The following is a 27,496-nucleotide window of genomic DNA, read 5'->3' as shown; positions in this document are numbered from 1 at the left end:
CAAAGTCTTCATCCGGCGCCTGCGCTGAAAGACGGATCTGCTAGAATAGGATGGGTGGTGGTTGTTGGATGTTTAGAACCTAAATCGGCGTCGAGTCTTGGAGACAACTAGACGCAAATCGAATTTCGAGAGGTGGACCGGTTCGACCGTCGGTTCTCTGCTTGGCAAATTGAAAACATCGGCACACGGTGCTCCAGTGTTTTCGAAAGTTTTTCCGATACAGTTTTTCACTTCTCTGAGTAGCCGTGTTTTTGGGAAAAGGAGGAAAAAGTAAAAGAAAACACACGCGTCACACGAAATCAAACGGAACCTGCTGCCGCGGTGAGTTTGTGTAAACGTGTATCGGATATAGTTACAGCCGCTTATCGTTACCCCACACTAGAAAGGAATTTAAATCGCCACAAAGCGAGAAATAACAAAGAATTATAATTCCAAGTATATATGTATATATATTGACAATTAAGGTGAATTGCGGATATAAATTTAATATCTTCGTTTGGTTTATTCTTTTAATGTGGTTTATACAGGCAGAACGTATAGGTACAAGTTTAATAGCATAAATAAATGCGCTATAATATGCCAACTGGAAAGAAAGAAATATCTGGGATCTCGTTATGAGAGAATTCACGCTATTACGTAGTTCTTATAGAGTCAACAGACGCGTTCCGCAATTGGAGTCCTTGAAAATACCTGTGTAACGGACTCTTTTTATATTACATGCATGAATGTTGAAAATTTTTTAAAGATACAGTCGTATAGGTATACCACTCTCGTCAATAAGACATCAGCGTTCACAGAACTGCCGTCAGTTCTCTCGCGAACTTCGTATAACTGTCTTGAGATTCGTTTGTTGATATTTATACCGCCTAACTAAATCACGTATATTTCCTGCAAGCGATTAGAAAATATGCATGTGGAGTGACAGTAGGAATTATCAAACATCGTCAAGTTAGGTAAACAATTTGAAACGGCTTAGTGAAATTTTTCCTTTCTCGTTGAAATAAAAACGAATCTTCGAATACGTTCGTTAGTTTTTTTTTTTTTGTCTTTTTTTTATGGTGCCACTCGAAAAATTTGTGACAAACATTGAGAAAAAAAAAATTGTTGCAAAACTTGAAGGAGGTAGGAAAATATTTAATGCTCGCTACCAATTACGGTAATATTTCTTATTTATTTTCATGCGTACAGCTTTTAAATATTTTTGCCACATCCTCCATACTTTTTTTTTCAACATTTATCACAAAGTTTCCGAGTGGCACCGTAAAAATAAAAAAAATAAAAAAGTTAAAAAATTAACCACACCAATATTCATACGTGTATAATATGTTACGAGTGCAGAGAAAATCCTTGTATTGTTTACAATTGAGTTACTATTATTGTTACTAGTCAAAATATATAACGTACTGTTTTATTATCTGTGTAAAAAAATTTTGCACGCTCCGTGAAATCAATTATATTCCAAAGTTGTACATCCGGATACATTTTTTCTTCTCTATTTCTTGTTCACGTACAGCGAATAGTGATGTCACGTTTATCGATGAAACCTGTTGCACCTCCTTACAATGAAACACAAAAAAGTATGGGAATAAAATCAAATGAACTTAAGTGATTTTTTTTTTATCAACTCCCTGAATTCTTCGTTCCGTAATTTGAATTTGAAATAAGCTTTATTTGGAACAAGTGAACGGGACTAGAATTTAATAAGATAAGGATTAAAAAATACTGTAAGTGCAATTTTTAATTCTCTTCAATTATTAGGCGTATAAATTTTTTTGCTTCATCTCCGATATAATGTATTCAGTATTTTCATGAATATTTATACATTATAAATGTTACACAGCGGCTACAGTTCAGCTTTATACATACTTATACTGATAATATTCACCGTTCTAAATTACTCAAGTGATGAAAGAAAGTAATAACTTTTTGGCTTCACAAAAAGGCGTAACATGTGTGAATTATGCAGGAGCCGCGTGAAAAGTTAACAATGCGTCAAAACGGCCTTTTAATAACCACGGTTCTGTAAAAAAATATCTTATTTCAGCTACATGGGATATTTTTGATAAATATTAAGTTTTCGATTATGCTGAATCAAAAAATGACTTCCATTTCCCGCCGTCACGTACAGCATTCTTGCAAAATACAAGGTGTTTGCATACAAAAAAAAAAGAAGCATAACAATAATGAAAAAACCACCATTTTATTACATCGAACCAAACAATATTTCTTATAAAATTGAACAAACAATTTCTTTACGAAATGTATTTAATATTCCTCGTTCATTCTTTTCGCCTATGAAACCTTTTCCTCCTCTCTCTGATACATCTCCGAACGAGCTTCCGTTTTTCATTTTCTCTTTCCCTGCTACTATTTACTCTCGAATCTCACTCTAATTCATATTAAATAACAATAAGAAATTACTTTTGCATAGGATTTTTAGAATCAAGAATAACAATACCAGATTACAATTCAAACGATAGTTTCAACCTAAATAAAACTACAAACACGAGTTGAAAAAAAAAACCTGACGTGATGAAACTTGTTAAGTATATTTCCCGGTTTCAGTGATTGAAAATCTATAAGAAACGGTATAAAAAAAACCTGTGCAACTTTTTGATTGCACACCTGTGGTATATAATCTCACATCTGTTTCTCCCATCTATTATTATTATTATTATTATTATTATTATTATTATTATTATTATTATTATTATTATTATTATTATTATTATTATTATTATTATTATTATTATTATTATTATTATTATTATTATTATTATAGGTAAGGTGTTACGCAGGCTCGTTAAAGTCGCCGCTCTAATTCAAGTATAGTGTAGTATCGTATCGAAATTTTGAGCACAGACATATTTTGGGACTGGAATTACGGCGAGCTGTGACGACTGATTGTGAGCTAAAAAAAAAACGTCATAGACACAATGTCCATTGCGGTGAACGGAAAGGCCAATCTGGTCGAGAGCATTGGCCGCCGAAATGCGATCCCCGTCATTCATGCGAGAGGAACTCACTACGAGATCGGTTTCGACATAGTGAGTATAACACCTATAATCACACCTACCCACGTATAAACATATATATACATACATGTTTTCGATAAAACAAACGTGTTTGTAAATTTATTTATTTATTTGTTTATTTATTGAATGCAGAACGAGTAGTTACACAATGCAAGTTGATAGATAAATTTTAGCAAATTTATATACATGTAACGAAGATAAAAAATGTGAATTCTCAGTTTTTCTAAAACTGCTAATAACCTTTTTACAAAAAAGTTGTGTATTTGCTTATGTTAACAGGATTCATTGGTATTTGCATAATAGAAAATAAATTCTAAATCATCGTTGATGATTAACGATTTATCGCTGTTCAGATCACTGCACATCCAGTGAAAAATAGATGTTGCGATTGAGATACGCAGATAATGATCAAACTCCTTTGAACTACCAAGTTTTCAGTTAGGAATTATCGAGGAATTAAAATGGGTTGAATTCGTCTTGAAATGGATTCTTGGCAATCCGAAATCCATTGAAATTTGTATTCACAATAACTTTGTTACGCCTGAATAGCGAAGCGCAGGCAACCAGATATACTTGGAACGTTTCGGGAAGTTAAAACGCTGCAGATTGCGAATTTTGAAATCCTCAAACTAGAAGCTGAAAAAACTTTGCGTTCTGTGCTCAATTACGAGAATACATTTAAGCCCTCGCAATGAAATGTAAAAATAATTACATTTGAAGGACTCTTCGCCTTTGTATAAACTGCCTGCGTGTTTACTTCAGATAAGCAAATCATTATCATTTCATCGTACAAAAGTTTAAAAAAAATAATAATTTTTTTGTCGCGAATACTTTTACGGCGTTAAATAGGGTATGCATACATGCATAGAGATATTTATAATACATTGCGCGTAATCAGCTATGATAGCAAAGCGATAATCAGCTAATAGTTCTACGACAATCTAGGTCAATGTGTAGCGCAAACTTACATTTTTGCTAAATACAATTTCTGTACAGTTGAATCGATGTAAGATCACAAATTTAGCTGGATTGAACGTGATAACTTCTGATCGTGCAGTTGGTTAATTTTTTTATTTCTTGTTATTCTTTTTTTTTTTTTTTACATAGTAATCTATTATCACGGTAACTACTGTAATGCAAAAAGCTTATCAATTAATTATTGTTTCAAGATCAGCCTCGTGCGGTATAATATTCCCAGATAAATGACGCCTAGAAAATCAGTCACTGTTCAGGCCTAACCGGATCCTTGAAACTTGTTTTGGATTAGAATCTAAAAAAATCAAACAGTCGCAATACCAGACAAGAATTTCTCCAATCCATGTACAGTGGCCTTCAATATCTATTATTATGGGCTGCAAGTGACACTTCCATTTAGTATTCGCTAAAGTTTATACTTATGATAATCCGCACCTTTTGTCGAAGAATGGAATTGAAACGAGTAGATAAGGAAAGAAAAATACTGACAATGATACTTATGGCAGGAGGAGTATAATTACTCAATTCAATCTCATCGCCATATAGAGATCTGCATTCCCAAAAGGGAGTTGAAACGTTTCTCACATTTATTCGAGGACGAGTATAATATTGCAATAATTAAGCAATCCGCAATTGTAATTGAAAAATCTTTCCTTTGACTATGTAATTATACGTACATGTAAGCTAACTAATCACAGTTGGTATTAAAAATACCCGCATTTATGCTGACGTGACTGTTATAATGATCATACGACCTTTACTAAGTCCATTTGCGTTATAGAGCTCATGTTTTACATTTACACCATATCATAATCGGGGACGCTGTTGTTTTTCAGGGACGAACATTTGCGAGCCTGATTCAAAATTACGTTAGTAATTACAGCCCGTTGAACGAGTCCTATTTACCATTATACGAAACTGAAGCAGGACGCAGAGTATACGAGGATACGTTGGCCAGCGTTAAGGAACAATTTCCACAGTACGTGAGGGAAATTCAAGGGACTGCAGATGGAGCTAAAGTACCTTTTCACAAGGTAACAGCGCGATCAACTAATTTCGCAAAGGAATTCACAACTAGTACTTATTCTTATGTAATATCCTTATTTACTACAGCTCTTCCTCATGCATCTCGATGAGATTCTGCCCGTCGCAACGACTGGTACTCCTGAGAATACTAAACCGGTCGGCTGCTCGACTGTAATTTGCAACCAACCAGGCCAGGTAAGAAGACCAAGTCGTGTTCATCACTTCTCTGAAAATATCAAAATTCAATTTTTCAAGCTAGTTTCGTTGCGAAAGCTACTGCTAAAGGCTAACGCGCACTTTTAAATCGTCATTTGTTGTATTTAGGAAATATTGGGTCATACCGAAGATGCGTTAGACGAAACAGTGAATCATTGGTACCTTGTGTCGGCACACATTGTCGAGCCTGGTCTCAGAGAGGAGAAGTTTACGTCGCTCAGTTACGCCGGTTTTCTTCCTGGTTACACGATGGGCTTCAATCATCACGGTCTGGTGTACAGCATCAATACTCTGAGCGCCAACACACTGAGATCTGGGAAAACTCGTGAGTACACGAGTAGATCTCTTTATGAGATATTTGTGAATTTCTCTGTTGCAATTTATTTTCTTTTAACGTTGAATAATTCAACTTTTACACGCTGCAGCCAGGTACTTCATCACTCGTTCTCTGCTCGGCGTTGAGAACTTTGTGCAAGCGCAACAAACACTGAGAAACGAGGGGTATGGAGCAGCGGAAGGATTTTCAGTCAACATGACATTTCTCACTCAGGAAGGAGACAGAATGTTTCACAATGCAGAAGTTGGCCCGGTAGAAATTGGAGCTTCTCAGTCACAGCTTAGCATTCTGACTGCCAGTCCCGGGGAACAGTTTTATCACTGTAACAAGTAATTACGAGATGATTTTTTCTGACTTACAATTACAGATTCGATATACTTCCATGATTTTAATTATGAAACTCGTTCTTCAACAGATACTTAAGACTACGTGTACCTGAAGTTGATGGTTTGATTATTAAAAGCAGTGAATGCAGAATGGCTGCAATTTCTCGTCATCCTTCACCCAAGAATCGTCAAGATGTGATTAATATTTTGGGAGATCAGACTGATAATGAGTTCAAAGTCTTTGAGTCCGGAAACGAGGATGGCATCACAACTATCGCTGTCGGTGAGTGCAATATATACAGTGAGTAGCGAGTCCAAGGAGTTTGTAATCAACTATTTTTTTCTTCCTTTCATTATTTTCACCAGGTATATTTGACTGCATTGAGAAAACCTGGTCCGTCTATACTGACAATCCAAAAAGCAATGATCCGATATTGGTGGTACCGTTACAACTGAACAACAACAACACAATCAGTGTTTCAAAAAATCAACCATCTGACATTGGAATATAATAACTACAGTAGATAACATTATAGGAAATAAATTGTTCACGTGAACCGGAGATGATAAGAGTTTATGTGACTAATATTATATCAGGTAATACTTATAGTTTAAATGTAAACTTTTATTTATTATTTGTGGAATTGTCAGATAGTTCAAGCTATGATGATGGCTTAAAAAAGATCGCGTATTATTCCTGCATCACATTCGCGATAACTACTGCGTGAATATGTAAACGTGCGATTAATTAGCATGTTAGACAAATTTGAATATTCAACAAGCGACAGGTAATATTTTTCTTTTTACACATCGCGTTATTTGGCAATGAATATCGCCCAGTTGAATTTATGTGTATAATAAAATTTATAGCCATTCCTATTACAAACGAAATTCTATAATTGATTTATCAAACGTTTATCTTCACTCATTACCGATCCTTAATTTATGGCAAATTATATACAAGCAGCATCTTGAATATACTTTAAAAAGACTTTGAAAGACGTTACATATTTTTATAAGATCCGTTGTTATTTATTACTGAACATAACGACTGTTACCTAGCTATAAGATAACGAAAATAACAACAATAATTTTAGACATGATTAATAATACTTAATTTTTGTTTGTTCGATGGCTTAAACAATTACGTGATGATAATTCTGTTCGGGAAATTCTTTTGAAGTGACCCCTGTTAATTCGTCGTCTGTTTTGCGATTCCAGCGGGATTCAGAGCTGTAATTATTAGGTATGTGTTAAGCTGGTTCGTATATCGGCACTATTTTAGTTTAACAAATACCATTCTCGAGAACTTTTACAAAAGAAAAAAAAACCGAATCTAACTGAAGCTAATTTTGGAGAGAGGAAAACCTGAGGTAAATTTTCAATAGTATTAATATACATTATAGAAATACTGATTTTGCAAATTATAATATTATATTTACGACACATAGATGATTATACACAATAATTTTTAAGACCCTAATAATATTATGGGATAAAATACGAGTACGCGGGCATATTGCGTTTTCTTTATAAATTCACATATCTGTTAATTTTCCTGTCATTGATCTTATTTTTTTTATTTTTTCCTAATCAACGACAAAATGTTGGCACAACAACCTTCTGACGTTTGTTTGCTTCCATCCCAGAAAAGAATTCTTTGATATCCTCCTCGCGTACAATCTTCTTGTTCTCGGCAAACTTTTGAAGGTATTCTTTGAGTCTTTCCTTCATGTTGTTGAATTCTAACAAAGTATCGAGAAAAAAAGGAAAACAATTTTGTTTTATTATATTCCAAAAGAATCGGAAATTTGAATAAATTATTGTGTATTCGTGACCTCACCTTCAATGGCAGTTAATTGCTGAACATGACCGAGTGAGGCGAGTGCCTTCATTCCTCTTTCATACTGGGATTCAGTCTGGCTAGCTTTTCCAGCCTCTTCGTAAATCTGGACACTGTCCATCGGATCGAGCAAGAATTCGATACCGCTTTCTTCATACGTCTAACAAGCGTAAGTAAATATTAAACACATAGAACAATATAACGTTTCAAAAAGGCTGCGAAACTTTTAGAACATTTCACAGTAAAAGAGTATACCTTTTTGCAACTGTCGCAAGTGCACAAAGATGATCGCCAACCTTCTGCCCAAAAACAGGCACCCGTTGACGTTGATTGCGGTTCTAGCGGTATCTTACAACCTGCAGGAATGTTTTCGACATCTACAGTTTCGTCCTTTCCATTGGATGAGTCCTTCTTCGCATCCCTATTCACTGTGATGATATCCTCAATAAATTAGCCTTTAGATTAAACTCTGGATAGCATTGAGTTATTTTTCAACTTAAAGTGAGATCTACCTGAGTACTTCGAAGCATATTTCCAAAGGAACGTGTGTTTCTGCATACACCCAGAACAAATCAATTCGTCATAATCATCAGGAGGGGAAATATCTCCGCATCCAAGATGCTAAATGGTGAAAAGAAAAAAAAATTGTGAAAAACTGAAGTCTGTAGAAACCCAAGACGGATTTGAAGGTAGATTAAAACTAGCAACAAAGAGAAATTCAACAGTGATATTGAAATCTCTTCTCGCTACATATTTCTAAAATTTTATGACTGTAAAGAAATTTCAGGCTGACGCGAGGCGGTTCATTTAAAGTCGTCTACTCTCTGACCTTGGAGTGGTACCAATCCTCGCATACAACACACTGGAGCATTTCATCTCCGCTAGTATCCTCGGGGTCTGGATAAGGTCTGGCACAGGTACAATAAAAGCCATCAAAGTTTTGGTTGTATTGATTTTCTTCGTTAGTGTCGAGCTTGGTCTGAAAGAAATAGAAAATGAGCATGAAAATCGATCGGTACGCATTCAACCATGCCGTGTAAGAAAAGAATCCTCACCAGTTCCAAGCTACACTTTTTGTCACCAAATTTGGAATTTCCACAATCACAGCGAAAGTGGCGCTTGGTGTAAAGCTCAACCAGCTCGTGCCCCTCGTGGCATTGAAAACTACAGGCCAGACACACTCCGGCGGGATTTCTGTCACCGCGACAGGTCTTGCAGGCGTAAAGTGCCTGCCGAATGTAGCCCTGGAAATTTGGGTTGGTGTATTTCAAGAGGAATAGCTAGATCTTGACAGATTTGCATTGAGCATCCAAGAATATAAACAAGAAATTCGATTAGGATCCGAAAAATCTATGTAAGATTGTGTTGACGAAAAAAGAAAACTGTTTACTGTTTACATAAAATTCGTTGACATTTCTGCTATTAACGTGATATACATCTGCGTTAGGTGTTTGGCATCGTGAATACGTAATGCACAATACAGGATACGTTGAAACGGGGAGAAAATTTACTTACGGCGAGTGGAAAAATATAGCTTTGAATGAAATTTATCTCGCGTTGTGAAATATCTTCGATATATTATACAATGAAAGAACCAAAGTCTGATGAGTGGTTGTCGAGGATGTGGTGTAGAGGGGAAAGGTTAAAATCTGTTAACTCCGAGCTCAAAGTGCGGCTGAATACCTTGTTATAGGTGCAATTTTTATCATCGGAAGCACCCAGCACGGCGTAGGCGTCTTCCTCTAGTTGATTTTCCTCTTGAAGAACATCGAGCATCGTGACAGAATTATCCTCCTCTAAAATATCAGCGCTTTTCTCGGCCATTTTTCGACTTCTTTGAACTGACTTTATTCCGCGTATTGGTATAATTGGTCACAATTATTTACCCTGGAGGCTAGTTAACGGCTTTCACAAATTTAAAAGTAATTTTCTCGATCTAGGTATATTTGCCCTCAATTTATTTCACGAATAGTAACATATTATGAGAAATTTTCCGACAAATTCTACTCGCCCATACCTCTAAACGATGTGACTCTTCCCCTACGAAACACTCTGCAACTTTCGCGCTCAAATACACGCTAAAACAACAAGTTCAGCCCGCAAGGTGGCCACCTACGAGGTCCAATGACTTTTCGTAATTCTAACCTGTTTAAAAAATTATATTTTCTAAATTGTGAAGAAATTTAGGGAGATTCAATGACTACTATTATTGCTAATCATATTTTTTATATGCTGCATCATCGTCGTTCGAGTTTCAAAGCTACTGCAAGATTTTTGATACTTGAATATTTAAATCCTTCAATTCAGGCGGTCAGCCTGCTTTCAGCTTTGCGAAGCAATCATATTGCAAAGTTAATTGGAAGATATCGATGATTGGAAGCAATCAATCAGCAGTCGCGGGTATACTTTTTTCCCAATCGAAGTATGAATCTCTGCTCTTCCCTTGACGCCAAATACAGCAGAGTACAGCTCAGTTACCGACAGAGTACCGCTCAGTTACCTGCGGAGTACAACTCAGTAATTACACCAGGGACACCATTTCAGTTTTATAATTCATAGATGCTGCTGCGCTAATCTACAGACAGTAGCGACCTCTGCATTGATGTCGTGGAAATCATAGGTCTAAACTCTTAAAACCGCACGAAAAGCGGTAAAGTTCAGGGTACAGGCTGGTTTCGGTGAGGAGAGGTAGAGGCCGTCCTGAGTTGGCCAGTATGCTTCCGACTCACGTCGAGTGAGGTCGGTGGTCCTGGCGCGGTATATTAGGGAATTTTTCGTTCTCATAAATTAAATATCATCAAGTGGCGTACACACGGAGTGGGTTGAAGGTCGTACGTCGTGGGAGAAGCGGGCGAATGCGAAGGTGCTCGACACCTTTACCTGTCTTAATACCGAGTAGAAAAAAGCACGAAGAGCCGAGGATCGACACGTCTTCGTTTCCAGACAACATATCCCCATAATACATGATAGTTTTCGTCCGACTGGTCAACTGCGCGTCTGATAAACGTGAGTAGACATGAGCATGCATGCATGAGCGCAACGCAGCTGCGTACATACACTGTATCTAAAGCTACACGCGCAGCTATAATTAGCAACAGTCGAGTTATCTTTTTCCCCACTTCGGGCGCACACAGCTGTGTACAAAATCGACACATATCCGAATGCATAGCATATATTTCGTTTCGGAGGCGCGGCTGCTGCACACCCACCCTTACGGCCAATCCGAGGCTGCTACGCGGGTTTCGGGTTATCTTATTGTTGGCCTGCGTCATGGCAGTTGCTTCACCTTAACTCGGTCGCCACGTTTTCGATCGGACGAAACTGATTGTGTGTAAGCAAGAGAGAGTGAGAGAGAGAGCACCTTAGCTTTTACGATTAGTTGCGATGCGCTGGCTTGAGCCTGCGTGCGTTCGTTCGTTGTTCAACTTTAGAAAGTAGTTTCCATGTGCCTACCCTCTTCACATCTTGCGATTCTTATTTGTTCAGTAACATCGTATTAAATTTTGTAACGTTATCGTAACGATTCATGCTGAGGAAAAACCGTGTCTCGCGCTTTTGAAATTGCCTGAAATAAATAAGAACACACTCATATTTCACGATCTTAGTTCCTTCAAAATCATTATAAAATTGAGACAGAAAGGGATTTATTCGCTGAATATTACGTTACGATAACGTTACTAATTTTAACCTCGTTCAGCAACTACCTAGTTCTAAGTCTATAAATTAATTCTGACTATTTATGTTGGCAATAAACTAACAACCAACCAGCGATCCTCGTTTAATAGACTGTCTTTTTTTTTCTGAGGTTCATTTCTGGTGTAATCACTGATCTTGCGCCCTCCCGCAAAACCTACTACTGAAAGATGATTCTTAATAAACACTGTTGCGCAATTGCTGTAGCTCTTGTGACGGGTGTCTTTTATTAGTTTTCTTGAACATTCCCAGCTCCAGTCTACGCGATACTCGGAACGGTGTATTAATTCCCGGTGCACTTTATGCCCCGAAACATTACCGTTGCAAAACTTCGTCGACTCACCGTTCATTCAAGAAATGCTAACTACACACGGTGTATGTGGATACATAGGTATACATACCTGTACAAAACCAGACTTTCGCCGAACAGTCGAATGAAGATTATGTTGGCGCAGCATTTTATCCAGTCACGAGGCGGTTCTCATGTGGCAGCCAGGGCCGCTGGCTAGATCCAAACTCGTTATTTTTACATATTTTCACGCCGCCGACCCTGGGCAATTTTATACTTATGCATTCGGAGGCTAGAGATACTTGATCAGCTTTCACGCGTTCAAATTTTAAAACACATGCCTCTCAATATGTATGAAGCTCCGCGCTATACGGATTTTACGAGAACCCCGAAAGCTATTTATAGCTTTCATCACCTACTAGTTCTAAGTAGTTCCTTCTTTTGTCAACCGTGAATAGACGGAAGCGTTGACCCGTTGAAAAAATCATAAAGTCTACAGGCGTGTTTAACGCGTTGTGGTCTGCTCATATTTAAATAAATCGGCGGTTCAATGCGCCGACAGAATTACGATCTCTTTCAATACATCCATGAGAGTATTGTCATCGTGTGTGTGCGTATGTATGTGTGCCAATCTGACCTCGTTATATTTCGTTCACGCATCGAAACAATTGAAAAGTGACAAGATTTCACCGTTAGTAGCGAGACGTTGAGAAAGAATTACTATTTTCTTATTTTTACAATGATTTTGAAGTAACGAATGAACCGTTACGATAACGTTACTAACTTCAACATGATAAGATTTCGTAAAATTGTAAATTTTTCCGGTTGCAAGTTTTTTCCTGTTTAAATTTATTATACTTTGATATGCGTGCGTGCGACAATACTTATATGTGATTATATTATTTAGAAGAAAGTAAACGTAATTGATTATTTTGCCTTGTTTGGCAATTCTTGTTAATATTCACTAGGCTGAAGTTAGTAACTTTAGCGTAACGCAACAACGGCAGGGGGGGGTCACTATTTTGCAATTTTGTAGTGACTTTGTGGTGGCTAAGTTTTGACTTTTGCCTTATTATAATTCACTGTTCTTCAGATGTTCCTAAAACTACGAAATAACGGATTTTCCGAAACCTGAATCATTGCAATAATGTTGCCAACTCCAGCCTCATTAATATTCTGTAATGTTTATCCTGGTTGCAAACACTGCAACGATAAATTACAACATGTTATTATTGTCGAACGATCATACGTTCAATGGCAAACAATCGATAATAATATGCTGCTTACGTGTGTAACATAATACTGCAACCTATACTTTTGTAATCCCATTATTTAATTATTTGTACAATTGTTTTGAAGCTGCTATTGTTAATTGTATGTATGCACATCACAGGCGTGTAATTGGTATCCGTCTATCTTGGTCATACTTTCTTGTGTTCAATATTTAAAAAAAATACGACCAAAATTGTATTGAAATAAAAAATAAAATGAAAAACAAGCAAGAAGAAGTGAAAAAAACAAAGTTATCTTTATCGGTGCAGCAAGTATATCTAAGACGTTGTATACTTGACCACAACAAACAATGATATGAATGACTCACCGATTGGTTATCCGTTAAATTCATCGATTTACTAGTAACGTGATTCCTTTACAGATATTCGTTGATATAGATTAGGTAGCCTCTGATTCTCTTTCTTATTTTGTTGTTTCGATCACAGTGTGACCTAAATGTTGTTTCTGATGTTATCTGTTACTAGAATCCAAAGCTGTGTATCTTACAATTGTTCAAATGAACCGAGATAAACAATGTATAAGATTAAACGTAATAATGACACACTCCTTAATTATTGATCGCATAAAAATTGAATATGTATGAAATAAAGCAAATCAGTTAAAATAGTTATTATAATAGTACGACAGACACAATCTTGTTACTCCTGTCTTAACATCTGTCTGTAAAAATGCTCGAATTTGTCACATGATCAATATCAAATGCTATAATTGAGAGAGGGATTAGAAAGTTTGATAGGTGCGACTGTCTTATTAGCTTCCGCAGGTGGGTGTGTCTTGAAAATCTCACTGGCAGTTTAGAACGAGGCTCAATCTAGCGACCAAACGTTGTAATGTTCATTTTTGCGTAAAGAATATTTCGGGTCATCACACTTTTCCAAAATGGCGGCAAATTTTCGAAAAATTACAGGTATGATTTTTGACCGAAACAATTCAAAAAATCTGTTATACATCAAAAATCGTAGGAGATGAGGTCCATGACTGGTTGATTTGACATGGAATGCCCTATTTATATCATATATTGATATAAATATCGTTGTTAACTGTTGGTTTTGTGTACGGGACACATTTTCGTCTTCTAGATTTATAAAAAAAAGGAGGAAAACGAAATTTCAACATTGATAAACTTCTTTTTTCATTTCTCTCTCGATGTCTCGGTTTCTATTTGTTATTCCATTTCTTTGTCGTACGGCTTGAACTGCAGAAATGCGTAACCTTATAAAACTGGTGACTAGTCGTTGAATCACATATTGAATAGAAAAGTATCAACGCTTGAACTTTGCGATGTAAAAAATAGAATAAATTGTTTCCTGGATTTAGTTAACAATACCTGAGGCTTGTGACATTTAATCCGATTAAAAATGAAGAATTTTACATACTTGAATATATGCTTATTGATTTCATGATGCGAGCTTTTGATTAATCGTCATGAAGGTTGTAATCTTATTACAAAGTATACGCCAACTTTCAGGTGAAAAGTTAACGTATGTAGAATCATTTTGATTAAAATGTTTGCTTCTGCAAACGAAATAGAATAAAATATATGTCAGAGCAAAATTCGTATCTGCTGTTCCAAATTTTGAAAATTGTTGACTTGAGGGAACAATGTACCGTATACAAGGCATTCGTATAACATTTTTTTTAATACACCTGCTTTCGTTATCAGATGTTACACGGATATTGCACAACTTGTAATATTCAATATTTTATCACTCGGGGCTTACGGGAAGACCGACAGGCTACCGTGCTTGCGACAATGTAAAATTTATATTCCTGTATCGATGAAGTATGCTGCGTATAATTAAGCAACTTCTGGGCTGAAAAAAAGAAAGGAAAAAAACAAACCGAGCAGCGTCAGCGACTTGAAATTTTTTATGTTAAAATTCCATGATGCAGTCCTCTACACGGTATGTAAATTAACGTGTGAATACGTCAGAATAAGAAAGAAAAAATATGGTGCGTAATTTCAATTTACAACAAGAATGAAGTTGACGATGTTAATGTATCGAAACTTCAGCGGAGGAGCGGACAAAAAATCATTATCGTCCAATTTCCGAATGACTTTTGCAAAGGAGTTGATTTTTAGAAATATATTAGTATTTTGTTTACCATGATTTACTAAGTTTCAGACAATCCTGAATGTGCGAAATAACGATCTTTCCTAAACGCGCACAGTTACTTTAACGTTACTAACTTTATCCTCACAATTTACACACAGGTATACATTTATATATATACGTATATAGTGTCGATATTTTCAATTTTTTTTTTTTTTTTTTAAACTTGTTTGTTCAAAGACCTTTACCTACATTGAGGTAAATAATGAATAATTAAATAAGTAGCAGTGTTGTATGTCCAAAGTAGATTTACCTCGTAAAGATCTTGAATATTAATTTCAAGGTACTCTCATATAATTTTCGCTCAGTGATTAGTTTATTATACTGAAATTTGCGTATTCGTATAATCGATAGGTCATCTTGTTTCTTTTGTGAAAGAACATTTTTCAATTTTTCTGCGTTGTTCAAAGATCTTTTGCATCCGAGTTTAGTAAAAACTTTTTTCTACGCAGTTTTATTACACAGATGTTTTCTAATTGGCAAACAGGAACGACAGTACGATTTTTTTTACCCCTTATCCCTCCCCTCGTTGGTGTACTTTGATCAACGCTAGATAACGAATGATGGATATCGTTGCTTAATCTTTTGCTTTATTATATCACGGTTCAAAATGCAAAATAATAAATGTTTTTTAAATTGCCATCTGAAAATTTCAGTTTTTTATTTCTTCTTGCCAACTAGACGATACATTCAATGCTGATTTACTTTGTTTACACATTTCAAGGACCTTGTTATTTTCTCCAATGTTATCATCAATTATTTTAGATGTATGTTTACGCAGCTTCGTTATCGTCGTCGTGCAATTCCGTATTACAAATATCGAGATATTTGAATTGTCGCTTGAACTTGTATCAATAAAAGATTCATTTTATCAAATTCAAATTTACATTTTTATATAATGCCGTTGGAATTTGATATTTAGACTTTGGACCATACGTCGTTGACCTCGTCCGTCTGGTACTTGGCAAACCAAAGTCCAAATACTACGCACACATGCACGTATACCTATCATACAGTATACGTTACACGCTATCGCAATCATTTGGCAGACAATCGGGTGTTTTTTTCTTTTTGTTTTTGTTTTTGTTTTTTTTAACGTAATATGACTATATCATTCTGCCTGCATAGACTACAATGTATTTACACTTAGATTGCACAAGCGACAGAAAAATGATAAATCATGCATCTTTCATTGATTGCAACTCAATCTCGTTGATTCGGTTGCCACACATGTTATCTTTTTTTTTTTTACGCTAGCGTGGTACAAGATGTAATAAACGTTACACGTCGCTACTTACTTGATAATTTATGTTAAAGAAAGCGAGCGTCTGGTACCAGATGTAATTTTGGACGCTTATATCGACAATCATATCTTATCTACTAACAAGACAAACGATAATGGTAATACTACGTATTGAATCGTATGTCTACGGACTAATGAAAAGTCATATTTGCATCTCATTCACTCGTCATGCGTGGCACATTTAGATAATGTAGTAACACGTTCCGTAACTACTACACGTGGTATGAGTGATTTCTTATCCGGTTCAAGGCTCTTGTTCTCCTTCCTCGTTTGATTGATTCATTTCTTTCTTTTTTTCTTTCTTTCTTTGATTCTTTTCTTCTTTTTTTTTTTTGATTTTTATAGCAAATTCTACACATATATCAGCTTTCTTCATTTGTTCATTCATTCGTTCGTTCGTTCATTCATTTTTATATGATTACGGCGGTGAAAAAACAGTTACAAACTACTGAAATTACTACGTGCACAGCTAAAACTTGCCTGTTTCAATAATAAAATTTCCACTATAATACGTACGATCGATCATTAGATATTCATTAGATATCAGTCGTATACTTTGGACTTTGTACTGTTGTGCAACATTATATGGTTTTAAATTACCTATCATGTACATATAGTAATAATAATAGTCGACAAATGATAGGTAATACCACATTAAGTGCGGTGGCAATGAACGATCGATCGATTGTGTTTTGCATAAATTCTCAACTATGTTGAAACTGATTCATGAATTTTCTCTGTATAAGGTGTAATAAAGACACAGTCTATTTCAAAGTCATTGAATACCACTTTTATACGCACATTTATTCATTTATTTATTTATTATTGTTTCAACAGAACTATGTTCATTTGTATATTTGTATATTATCTTCTACAGAATTTATTACACGTGCTTGCGTAAATTTGTTTCGATGTAATAAGCATATTTATAAGGAAAGAAAATGTTTACGCGATAAAAGAATTTCTATTTTCAAAAGGAAATTATAATACATTTCATTTATTTTTCTTAGAGATTAATTCCTCTTTTAGTTTCTCCTTTATCATAATACCTTTCTATTTTGTCTCATTATCATATTTTAGTATTTCCTTTTTTAAATACTTTAAATACATATGTCGAAGAATGGCCAGATACAACGCTAAAAATTTGTGTTTTGCGTGTGTTATGCAAATTAGAAGTTTCATTTGTTAAGAATAAACTAGAAAACTCGGCACTTCGATTAACAAAACATTCAAAAGAGATTGAATGTTCAATTTGAGAAAAACTCGTCAATTTGATCAAAGATTCTCTTGTTTAAAGATCTTCGCTCCACTTTTTGTAACACCTCAACAAATCTTCGGAATACACTAAGAAAACAACTACAACTCCGTTTTTTCGTCATCGACATACATGTATAGAGGACACAGTTTCATTTTTTAATAATTTCATTGTCATCGCTAAAGAATTTTTGTATAAACTTGGTGTCGACGTCTCCGTAATTTCGGCCACGCACATATTTTGTGATTTCCCTTAAACCATGATGTATATCATACAACTATGTCATCAATTCAGGAAGCTTTCACTGATAAGCACCGTGAACAAACAGGCATATGTCAATAGAATTATACAGATAGTAATACATCGGTGTATGTAGTATACGTGTAGCGAACAGCATAGCTTACCGCAGGGCGGCTTAGTTAGGTAAATAAGTGTATTAAAAATGGCCATTGTATAATCTATATCGAACTACAGCCAAAAATATTCCACTTGTCACAGGTTTATAAACTCAATTTTTCATGCGATCCTCTTTCGACCTTTGTATTATACTCGTCGCACCCGACGAATCGTCAGCGCATTGTCAACAAGTAATTGCGTCTTATTTTATTACTCGGTTTATTTTTGTTTTTTCCGTCCATTGAAGTGAGTGAGAATCCAAGAGCAAATGTTTATGCGTACTACGACGATTTAACCATAAAATTATGAGGATGGAACTTTTTTTTTTTTTTGTTCTCAAGTTTTCGGCATCGGAGTCGTGTGTGTTTGATTTAAAATTTATGTTTCTAATTCTTGTCTTCCCATTACGTCCAAAACATTGACAACGTTCTTTTCTGTTACACGTTGTACATTTTAGAAGATAATGACTATTATTAATTAAACATACAATGCTGCTGGGGTATATGTAGTGCAGTATCTGATAACGATGGCGATCGCAGTAGCAAAGTATGCATTACAGGCTACGCTTGCAACTAACACCTCAAACTCACTCCATACAAAGTCCAAGGCTAACACCCAGTTGTTTTTAGTCGTCAATTTATGTGTACGCTATATTTTCTTGTATACAGTTTATAGTGATTGTGAATTGTAACAGTTTCGAATTGATTTGCTTGTTGCTGCCGTATAAATCAAATATATTTGCTTAATCATTGGCCATTTGTGCCAGTAGAATTAAAATAATCAAGGGGGGAAAAGGAAAAAAAAAAAAACGCAACAAGAATAGTTTGTGAGTTATAATATCGGAACAAACAAAGTTCACCTTTTCTATTGTACGGCATAAAACTCAATGTCTGGTTTAACGAAATCATCGATGATCGACTTGATTAGGACTGCAATTAGTAAATAAATTTTTTGTTTATTACATAATATTTATAAACAATTTTAAGGCTTTTATAAATGGCCATGAACGTCAGTTGATGCGAATATTAGATACGATATTGTAGCATTGAATTACGTAGTTGGATATGCGTATTTCTTCGTCTGGCTTTGTCAATTTAATTTATGATCTAGGTCGTTACAATAAGTTTTAATTGTATGCTGCTATACAAATGAAACGCTGCTACAACTTATACATTCAAGGAAGTGAGGTCGATGTTATATTTTCAACCTTTATCTTTTTGCATTTCAGATTTTGTTTTCTACTGAGGTTACACCAGCATGGCGGAAGCTCATTCGGCCGTTGCGTTCAGCTTTTCCATCACTCACGAGGGATGGGACGTTAATTTTGACAGAGAAGTCTTGCACTTGGTATGGCAATCGGGTATCAGGTCTTGGAAGAAACGATTCTTCAGATTCAAGGTACGCGTATACTTTAAATATACCAAATTATTGTTTATAAGAAAATATTCTTTTATCTCGCTATAACGCTACGCATATTATTTTACAGAACAATATAAAAACTGGAGTATATCCAGCATCGCTACATAGTCTTTGGCTAACCGCTGCTTTAGTCACAGCAATTCATTTTGTCGGATATAAAGTACCTTTCGACCTCGTCGGCAAAGTTGCGCCATACTTACCAGGGTGAGATTTTAATATTTTAAAATAGAGCGGATAGAAAACTTGGAAAATTTATTATGTCTATCATATTACGACTGATTTTGATTTTCTTTTTTAATATTCGCAGGTCTTCCATAACTGCTCATCTAGCCGGATCTTTTCTCGTGGCTGTTTTACTATGGTTGTTCGTCATCTACAGTATTCGATACACTCTTAAATTATTGCTAATGTACAAAGGATGGATGTACGAAGCTCGCGGTAAAGGTAGCAGCATTTCCTCGGTTACAAAATTTTGGCTCGCAGCTGTTAAACTTTTGTCAGGATGGAGTACACCCATGTTGTACAGCTTCCAAGGATCTTTACCCAGGCTTCCATTGCCGTCTGTCGAGGACACAATCCAAAGGGTGATTTACCAACAAAAGAAATGAATAATTTTCATCAATTTCTAATGAATTTTACATCAAATATCATTGAAACTCTAACACTTGATTGTATGATTCCATTTTGTTAATACAGTACTTGAGAAGCGTCAGACCACTTTTGGATGATGAAAATTATGCAAGAATGGAACGACATGCCAACGAATTCAAAGATGGTATCGGCGTTAAGCTTCAACGTTATTTATTACTCAAGTCATGGTGGTCTACTAATTACGTTTCTGATTGGTGGGAGGAATATGTTTATTTGAGAGGAAGATCTCCCTTGATGGTCAACTCTAACTTTTACGGAATCGATGCTTTACTCATGCATCCGAGCAAGATCCAAGCGTCTCGCGCAGCAACAATTATTCACTCTTGTTTACAGTATCGCAGACTTATCGAAAGACAGGAACTTGAACCGGTTAGTAAGATGTGAAGATTAATTGGATAAAAAAATTTTAAATCTCAAATTACGTGGAAAAAGCAGTGCCGGAAAAGTAAAGCTTGCATCTCACTGCAATGGAACGTCAAACTATGACAACTATGTTTTTATAATTTCAGATCCTCGTTCAAGGTTTAGTTCCTTTGTGCTCTTGGCAATACGAGAGAATATTCAACACAACTAGAATCCCTGGTATCGAAACTGACAAGCTAGTACATGTTCAAGATTCGAAACACATAGTCGTTTATCATAAAGGAAGATATTACAAAGTTTTGATCTATTATAAGAACAGAATCTTACAGCCTTGTGAAATCGAAAGGTCAATACAAAGTCTTTTCAGAAAGTTTTATCATGCTATCGCACTGAGTATTATTTCAAAAACTGTTAGACTGAAAATTTATATTACATTATTTGCGTGTTTATCATTTCAAAATGACTTTCAGGCAAATGCAGGAAATACTCGACGATACTTCGACTCCGTGCGCAGGTGAGGAGAAACTAGCAGCGCTTACTGCCGGAGAAAGAACAACCTGGGCTCGAACCCGAGCAGATCATTTTAGCAAAGGCGTGAATCGATTCAGCTTAGACACCATTGAAAAGGCAGCTTTTGTTGTAACTTTAGACAGTATTCCGTACGAATTTGATCCGGTAGGTAAACATTTAGCCTGACAGTTCTTTCAATTATGTCGCGTATACTAAGTTTGATTTTTTATTCAACTATTGGAACAAAATGGTTTTATACGAATATGGGAGCGGAATAATTTCAGCAATTTGTATTCTGTCCAGGCTCATCCGGAGAAATTAGACAATTATGGCAGAATCTTGTTACATGGAAAGGGACATGATCGATGGTTCGACAAATCGTTCACGCTTTGTATAGGAAGTAACGGCAGGGTAAGGTTTTAAGAAAATTATCATTTTTGCGAACGAAAATTCGTTCGTACATACAAATTTTTTGATATTTAAAATTTCGTTGTATTTACAGATCGGTTTTAATGCCGAGCACTCGTGGTGAGTAAAAAATTTTGTTCTTTTTTTCTGCGGCAGAGTAAAAACTACTCTTCACGTTTCATGCATATCAAGAAAATCTAGTCGAGTTGAATTAAATTTCAGTTATAAAAGAAGATCAAAATTTAGTCAAATTGTTGCAGTATTTGATACATACGTATATTCATTTGAATTGAAATTTCCGAAAGATAATTCAATATTCAAATTATCCGTCAATGCTAAGTAATTTTAATTAATTGTTAAGAGTGTGCAATAATATTTTTTTTACAAAAGTTTGCAGTGCTAATTAAAAAGCTCTACCAAGTACATAAAATGAGAAGGGAAAAAAACAAAGATTTTTCCAAAATTTTGAACAGGATTCAAAGAAAATTAAGATGAAATACCAAAATTTTGATCACATTCTGAAACAAAAATCAACTAAAACAAAACAAAAAATATTTTTCAACTTCAACTTGTAGTATTATAATTTTTTGTCACACATTTGTGACGATGACGATCCGACATGTAATGATAAGTCATGAGCAGGGCAGATGCGGCTGTGATGTCACACTTGTGGGAGTTTGTCATATCGGAAGAAACCGTGAATATAGAGTAAGAAAGTTAAACTGCGATTCGGCAGATTCTAAATTACGTATACATACTATCTGTATATACATATATGTATATATATGCCTGGAATGCTTGGTTGTGCTTTTTTTCCATATTTGTTTTATTACTTTTCTTTACAATATAACTTCAAATTCGTATAATATGTAAAGTGAAGAATGTTAACGGGATACAGAATTTTTACCTTTAGCGAGACATGTTTTTTCAGAAAATTGAAAGTTTTTTTTTTTTTTTTTTTTTACAAACAAAATTTTAATCTTGTACAGTTAACTACGTTCTGAATTTCATCTTCGTCAAGTGAAAAGTTATGTCTATCTCTGGTTTTAATATCAAAATGTGCAATTTTTTTATCCCCTTAACATTCTTTGAATTTCTTGTTTTTTTTTTTTTTCTTCATGTATTTATTATTATTTACAGCTAATCTGCATTTAATTTTAGCTGTCTGATCATTTTTCATCATTAAATGATGAATTTGGCTGAGAATACTAAATTAAATACGGCGGCTTTAACTTTAGATACTTGTGTTAATAAATTGTAAAAAAAAAAAAAATAAGAAAACACTCAAAAACAGAGAAAGTAGCGGTTTGGGTTTAACTTTTGAAAAAAAAAAAAAAAAACAATTCTTTTCTATCTTCTGGTTACCAGGGCCGATGCTCCCGTGATGGGACACCTATGGGAATACTGTATTGCTACGGAAGCGGAGAATGGGTAATTGTTATTTAAAAACGAAGTTGCTCACACTTTTTAAATACAATGATAACTATAATAACAATGAAACTAACGCACCGATAATAATGTATTCTTGTTCGCACCCCGAGGTGGTGTTATTAGTTTAAAAATTTGGGGCACTTTACTACTTTATTACTTGTGAATTTAACTTGTGTTAATTTTTTTGTTTTGTCGTGCTTGCGTTCGACATAATAATACAAAGGGTAAGTCATTTTTAATGGCGTACCTATTTAAATGTTTCATCCAATGCCTTTGTGTTTTGTGTGTAAATATTAATAATATTCGTTCTCATGCTATCAGCTCAATCATTTCAAAGCTACACCAAATCATTAGTTTACTATTAAATTGTACCTGCTTGTTGAAAATTGCTAACAGCTTTGAAATGATTTTTCAATCAATTAATCATAACTAAAATAATGCAATCTCTCAACCCTTTGATTGCCGAAGCAGCAACAAGCATTATTACAATTCAATTTTCAATGAATTTCAATTTATGATGAAGTTTTTTTTTTGTGCTGCCCCCGAGTGGAATTAATAATGTCTTCTTTTTTAATCTAGTATTCGGTTCTAATTATTTACGTTTCTCCAGTTTGGCATGGTTTTTTTTTTTTTTTTTTTTTTTTGCATGGCTAGTGCAGCGTTGCGAATGTTTGAGTAGATTGAATCTAACTGAGTTAGAAATTAAACTATGAATGTGCACCAGAGAGATGAGGATTGCAAATAGTTTCATCTGCTTTGCATATTGCACGTCATCATTATCATCCTTAATTATACAGTCGAACCTCCGAATAAGAAACCAGAAGCCCCCAAGGGGAACAGTTTTTCTTATGTATCGCATACCCCCACCCGGCGCGCGCTCCGTGCTCGCTACCTCTGTCTGTCTCTCACACTCTTTCCCTTCAAGGATGGTTTCTTAACCAGAGGTTTCGCGCACGAAAGTCTCGAGCTCGCAGTTCGAGTCAGAGTGGGGGAAGCGCTCGAGTGAGGAACTGGGGAAAGTTTCTTATTGCCGGGTTTCTTATTTGGAGGTCGGACTGTATATGAAATAATACTTACATTTGTGGAGTAAAATTTTACAGGTAATATTTTGTTTTGTGCAATTTAATTTCAAGATTCTAAACGTGTGGACAAAGATTAATAATACAAAAATATCAGAGAAACACAATGTTACTGTGTAAACTTTTGGTCCATTATCCACGTATACCATTGATCAAATTCAATCGACAATACCGTTGCAACATAATATAATCATTTTATATGATCAAGTTTTATTATCAATTGAATTTGATGGTATGGTTGTAAATATTTCAAACAGCGACCGTTGCATCTGGTTTTCTTTCAACATTGCTTTCACATAATACAGATACGGAGAAGATGGACGTACAATCGGAACTCCTGAATTTTGTCCAGCTCCGGTTCGTCTTCAATGGGACATGAGTCCGAAGTGTTTGGAAGCTATTGAAAACTCTTATTTGGTGAGGGATCGTGTCAAGTACTTGATTCGATGCTTAAATCGGTCCTTCTGTAAACCTTGTGTCTCTTGCAAACACACAAACACACTATAAAACATAAGTTATTAATTTCCAGGTTGCCGAGAAGCTGTTGAACGACGTAGAGTTGAGAATCTACATGCACAACGCTTATGGAAAAGGCTTCATGAAATTGTGTCGAGTATCTCCGGATGCTTATATACAAATGGCTCTTCAGTTAGCTTATTATAGAGATGCTGGTAAATTTAGTCTAACTTATGAAGCCTCAATGACGAGGCTATTCAGGGAAGGTAGAACCGAAACTGTTCGACCTTGTACCATCGAATCCGCAGCTTGGGTTAAATCTATGGAAGATAAATCTGCGACTGTAAGTTTTGCATACAAGTTAAAAAGTAATTTTTTTTTTTTTTTTGTTTATTTATTTATATTTCTATTGTTCAATGAAACTTGCGAGTTTCAAGAAAATATGTCTTTATATTTACGGCTGTAGGTTGAACAGAGATACAAATTGCTGGCTGCAGCTACCGCTCGTCACCAGTTGGGCTACCAGGACGCCATGTGCGGCAAGGGAATAGATCGTCACTTGTTCTGCCTGTATGTTGTATCTAAGTACCTGGAAGTCGATTCTCCATTCCTCAAGGTAATATGTTGCGAAATACGGTTGCCGAACGTCCTTTCACCTTTTGGAGTAAAAGTAATGACGCCTCATTTTATTCCAAAATGCATACACAGGAGGTCTTGAGCGAACCATGGAGACTCTCAACGTCGCAGACACCCCATGGACAAACTTCCAGATTAGATTTGAAGAAATATCCAAATTGTATATCTGCCGGTGGTGGATTTGGACCGGTAGCTGACGATGGATACGGCGTTTCTTACATAATTGCCGGAGAGGATTTTCTCTTCTTTCATATTTCGAGCAAGATCAGTTCGCCCGAAACGGTAAGTTCGATGAATATATTATTATCTACAAATACTATTAGACCAATTATAATTATTGACCGATTTTCTATACATTTTTTTTCTCCTCTATTTCATTTCATATTCTTTCAGAACTCTGCAAGGTTTGCAGTAGCGATAGAAACAGCGCTTTCTGATATGAAGAATCTGTTCACCGAGTATAAAAAATTACAACAACATAAAAACGGATCGGCGTAACACGGTGATATTAATTACTGCAAGCTCTTTTTTCTACTTTTTTTTTCCCCTTTTTTTTCATAGTTATTTTTTTCTCTGCTGACTTTACATCAGAACAACACTGTTGATATCGAACAAGTTGAACATTCTTCGAATCGATAGTAAACTGAAGGAGAATAGAAATTAACCAATTACGTTGATTGATGTAAATACATTTATGTTGTTATACACATGTACGTATTTTTTATCAATGCAAAACAAGCTGTTTTCTTTGTAGGTAGGAAAATATTAAAAAAAAAAGATCAACATAGACTGGAAAGTTTTTTTTTTTTTTTTTTTTTTTTTTTGTTTATTTCCGTCATTGTCTATTAGGCGTGAATCTTAAGTTGCACAATTTGTTAAACGTTTGAATTCGCCTCACTTATGTCATTATTGAAATATTGACAGTAAGTCTTTATCATTTGAACAATCGTTATGTAAGCGTATACTATATGTCATGGTAATGAATTCGATGTTATGCATATATAAAAACCAAATGCAAGAATATCAAAGTTGAGAATAAGAAAAAAAAAAAAAAAAAACGAAAAAAATTAACATCAAAAATGATAGAAGATAAGTTTTACTTGTAAATATATATATTGTAAAACAGTTTTAGGGTATTATTATACCACACATTGTATTCATTATTATAATAGTATTTTACACACAATGACCTCTCTCTTTCTCTTATTATCTTGTTTTTTTTTTTTCTTTGTACATTAAACATTAATTAATCGTTATTCGTATACGAATCAAAGTACGATGACGAATTCATATCACAGACAGGTTTTGTTTTAAAAATATTTTATCAAATGCAAAGTAATTGAATAACTGGTTATATAGTAGTTGTTTTTTTAACTTGTTGGTTTTTTTTTCTGTGGCATTCTTGTTTTCAAGTTTTTCGAAAAGAGTTACTATATCAATTATACACTGACATAATTGTAAAAAAAAAAATGAAATCTTTTTTATCCGGGGTTACGAATTCCTCGTAAATTATCTTTAGATCACAAACTCCATCCACTTGTCTTATCCATATCTTCGTTATACGTATATAATTTCCTTACTTTTATCAAACCCCTATGTTATCGTGTGAAGAACATTGAAAATCGATTCATCTCTCTTTTATAAACAACTCTGCTTACTAGAGGGACTTCGTAGATACTTATGTGTATGCGTTTCTAGTGACCTGCCTTGTATGTACAAAAAAAAATAACAAAATCACGCAAAATTTGTTGATAATTGTATTAATACGGGAAAGGAGATTGTTATAGAACAGTCAATCAATATTACAATATACGCAACCTATCAATGCAAAACAACTGATCTAAAAAAAAAAAAAAATAGTAATCATTTTTAATATTTAAATTTATATATATATATATATATATATAATTTTATAAATGGGAATTTATTGTCAATAATCTATGTCTTACAGTTAATAGTATACCTATATATTTAGTGGTATTGGTGCTCACAAACAAAACAGTATACTGTATCATGTGGTGTGGATTTCTTATTTTATTACATGATGTTATTTTCTTATTTTTTTTTTCTCCTTTTTTGCGGATATGCAGTGGAAATAATTAAATATTTTAATTACTCAATTAAACACAACGTGTCATTTGTCAATGGTGGTTGAATGATAAACTTATTCAATTTTTGTTACCGATATTTTCATTTGACAAACTAATTGTGAAATTCAAATCCCTGATTAATGTAAATTTAAATATAATGATAATAACAATAAAAAAAAAACATAAAAAAATAACATACACCAATGTTTCAAACAGAACTGCTTTCCTTTCTTTCTTCGAATACTGTGCGTACATCTGAGAATTATATGAGTCGACAAATTATAACTTTGCAAATTTTATTCCTTACAAAATTTGCTAAATCATTGACGGGATAATTTTTAAATAATATAAA

The 27,496-nt window shown here is 34.7% G+C and overlaps 3 protein-coding genes across 9 annotated transcripts; 2 read left to right on the top strand and 1 right to left on the bottom strand.

Annotated features, from left to right (window-relative positions):
- Positions 1-66: 66 nt before the first annotated feature.
- On the top strand, positions 67-7,235 carry LOC124298270 (uncharacterized). Of its 4 annotated transcripts, none has more exons than XM_046750069.1 (9): positions 67-321; positions 2,432-2,541; positions 2,783-3,047; positions 4,847-5,044; positions 5,124-5,231; positions 5,361-5,577; positions 5,678-5,918; positions 6,005-6,198; positions 6,282-7,235. In XM_046750069.1, exons 3-9 carry the CDS (start codon positions 2,937-2,939, stop codon positions 6,425-6,427), a joined length of 1,215 nt encoding a protein of 404 aa, XP_046606025.1. In that variant the 5' UTR covers positions 67-321; positions 2,432-2,541; positions 2,783-2,936; the 3' UTR covers positions 6,428-7,235. The 4 variants fall into 4 exon arrangements, with proteins under 4 accessions (XP_046606025.1, XP_046606024.1, XP_046606022.1 ...); XM_046750068.1 differs by having other exon boundaries at positions 2,432-2,588; XM_046750066.1 differs by lacking the exon at positions 2,432-2,541.
- On the bottom strand, positions 6,726-9,874 carry LOC124298275 (putative E3 ubiquitin-protein ligase UBR7). 2 transcript variants are annotated; one of them, XM_046750075.1, is made up of 8 exons: positions 9,442-9,870; positions 8,814-9,002; positions 8,588-8,737; positions 8,271-8,379; positions 8,014-8,186; positions 7,759-7,918; positions 7,536-7,660; positions 6,726-7,148 (listed from the first exon to the last, which is right to left on the bottom strand). In XM_046750075.1, the coding sequence occupies exons 1-8, from the start codon at positions 9,580-9,582 to the stop codon at positions 7,143-7,145; spliced, it is 1,053 nt and encodes a 350-aa protein (XP_046606031.1). In that variant the 5' UTR covers positions 9,583-9,870; the 3' UTR covers positions 6,726-7,142. The 2 variants fall into 2 exon arrangements, with proteins under 2 accessions (XP_046606031.1, XP_046606030.1); XM_046750074.1 differs by having other exon boundaries at positions 7,097-7,660; positions 9,442-9,874.
- A 563-nt stretch (positions 9,875-10,437) lies between these two features.
- On the top strand, positions 10,438-26,092 carry LOC124298257 (carnitine O-palmitoyltransferase 1, liver isoform). Of its 3 annotated transcripts, XM_046750037.1 has the most exons (16): positions 10,438-10,764; positions 19,330-19,499; positions 19,588-19,724; positions 19,828-20,104; positions 20,217-20,540; positions 20,681-20,880; positions 21,005-21,209; positions 21,348-21,455; positions 21,547-21,572; positions 22,095-22,160; positions 22,821-22,883; positions 24,268-24,379; positions 24,492-24,761; positions 24,885-25,034; positions 25,127-25,336; positions 25,448-26,092. In XM_046750037.1, exons 2-16 carry the CDS (start codon positions 19,359-19,361, stop codon positions 25,550-25,552), a joined length of 2,394 nt encoding a protein of 797 aa, XP_046605993.1. In that variant the 5' UTR covers positions 10,438-10,764; positions 19,330-19,358; the 3' UTR covers positions 25,553-26,092. The 3 variants fall into 3 exon arrangements, with proteins under 3 accessions (XP_046605993.1, XP_046605994.1, XP_046605996.1); XM_046750038.1 differs by lacking the exon at positions 22,821-22,883; XM_046750040.1 differs by lacking the exon at positions 22,095-22,160 and having other exon boundaries at positions 10,439-10,764.
- The last annotated feature ends 1,404 nt before the right edge of the window (positions 26,093-27,496 follow it).

This window comes from Neodiprion virginianus, chromosome 2 (genome assembly GCF_021901495.1).
Source record: "Neodiprion virginianus isolate iyNeoVirg1 chromosome 2, iyNeoVirg1.1, whole genome shotgun sequence".
NCBI lineage: Eukaryota > Metazoa > Arthropoda > Insecta > Hymenoptera > Diprionidae > Neodiprion > Neodiprion virginianus.
Note: the sequence above shows the minus strand (reverse complement) of the source record. Positions and strands in the feature narration are given on the sequence as shown.

Coding starts and splice junctions, on each gene's coding strand:
- LOC124298270 (XM_046750066.1), top strand. CDS start 2,937: ATGTCCATTGCGGTGAACGGAAAGGCCAATCTGGTCGAGAGCATTGGC. Junction 5,232..5,360: donor TTTGCAACCAACCAGGCCAG/GTAAGAAGACCA, acceptor TGTTGTATTTAG/GAAATATTGGGTCATACCGA. Junction 5,919..6,004: donor CAGTTTTATCACTGTAACAA/GTAATTACGAGA, acceptor GTTCTTCAACAG/ATACTTAAGACTACGTGTAC.
- LOC124298275 (XM_046750074.1), bottom strand. CDS start 9,582: ATGGCCGAGAAAAGCGCTGATATTTTAGAGGAGGATAATTCTGTCACG. Junction 8,380..8,587: donor AGGATTGGTACCACTCCAAG/GTCAGAGAGTAG, acceptor TTCACCATTTAG/CATCTTGGATGCGGAGATAT. Junction 8,187..8,270: donor ATATGCTTCGAAGTACTCAG/GTAGATCTCACT, acceptor ATATCATCACAG/TGAATAGGGATGCGAAGAAG.
- LOC124298257 (XM_046750037.1), top strand. CDS start 19,359: ATGGCGGAAGCTCATTCGGCCGTTGCGTTCAGCTTTTCCATCACTCAC. Junction 19,500..19,587: donor AACGATTCTTCAGATTCAAG/GTACGCGTATAC, acceptor ATTATTTTACAG/AACAATATAAAAACTGGAGT. Junction 22,161..22,820: donor GAAGAAACCGTGAATATAGA/GTAAGAAAGTTA, acceptor TCTGGTTACCAG/GGCCGATGCTCCCGTGATGG.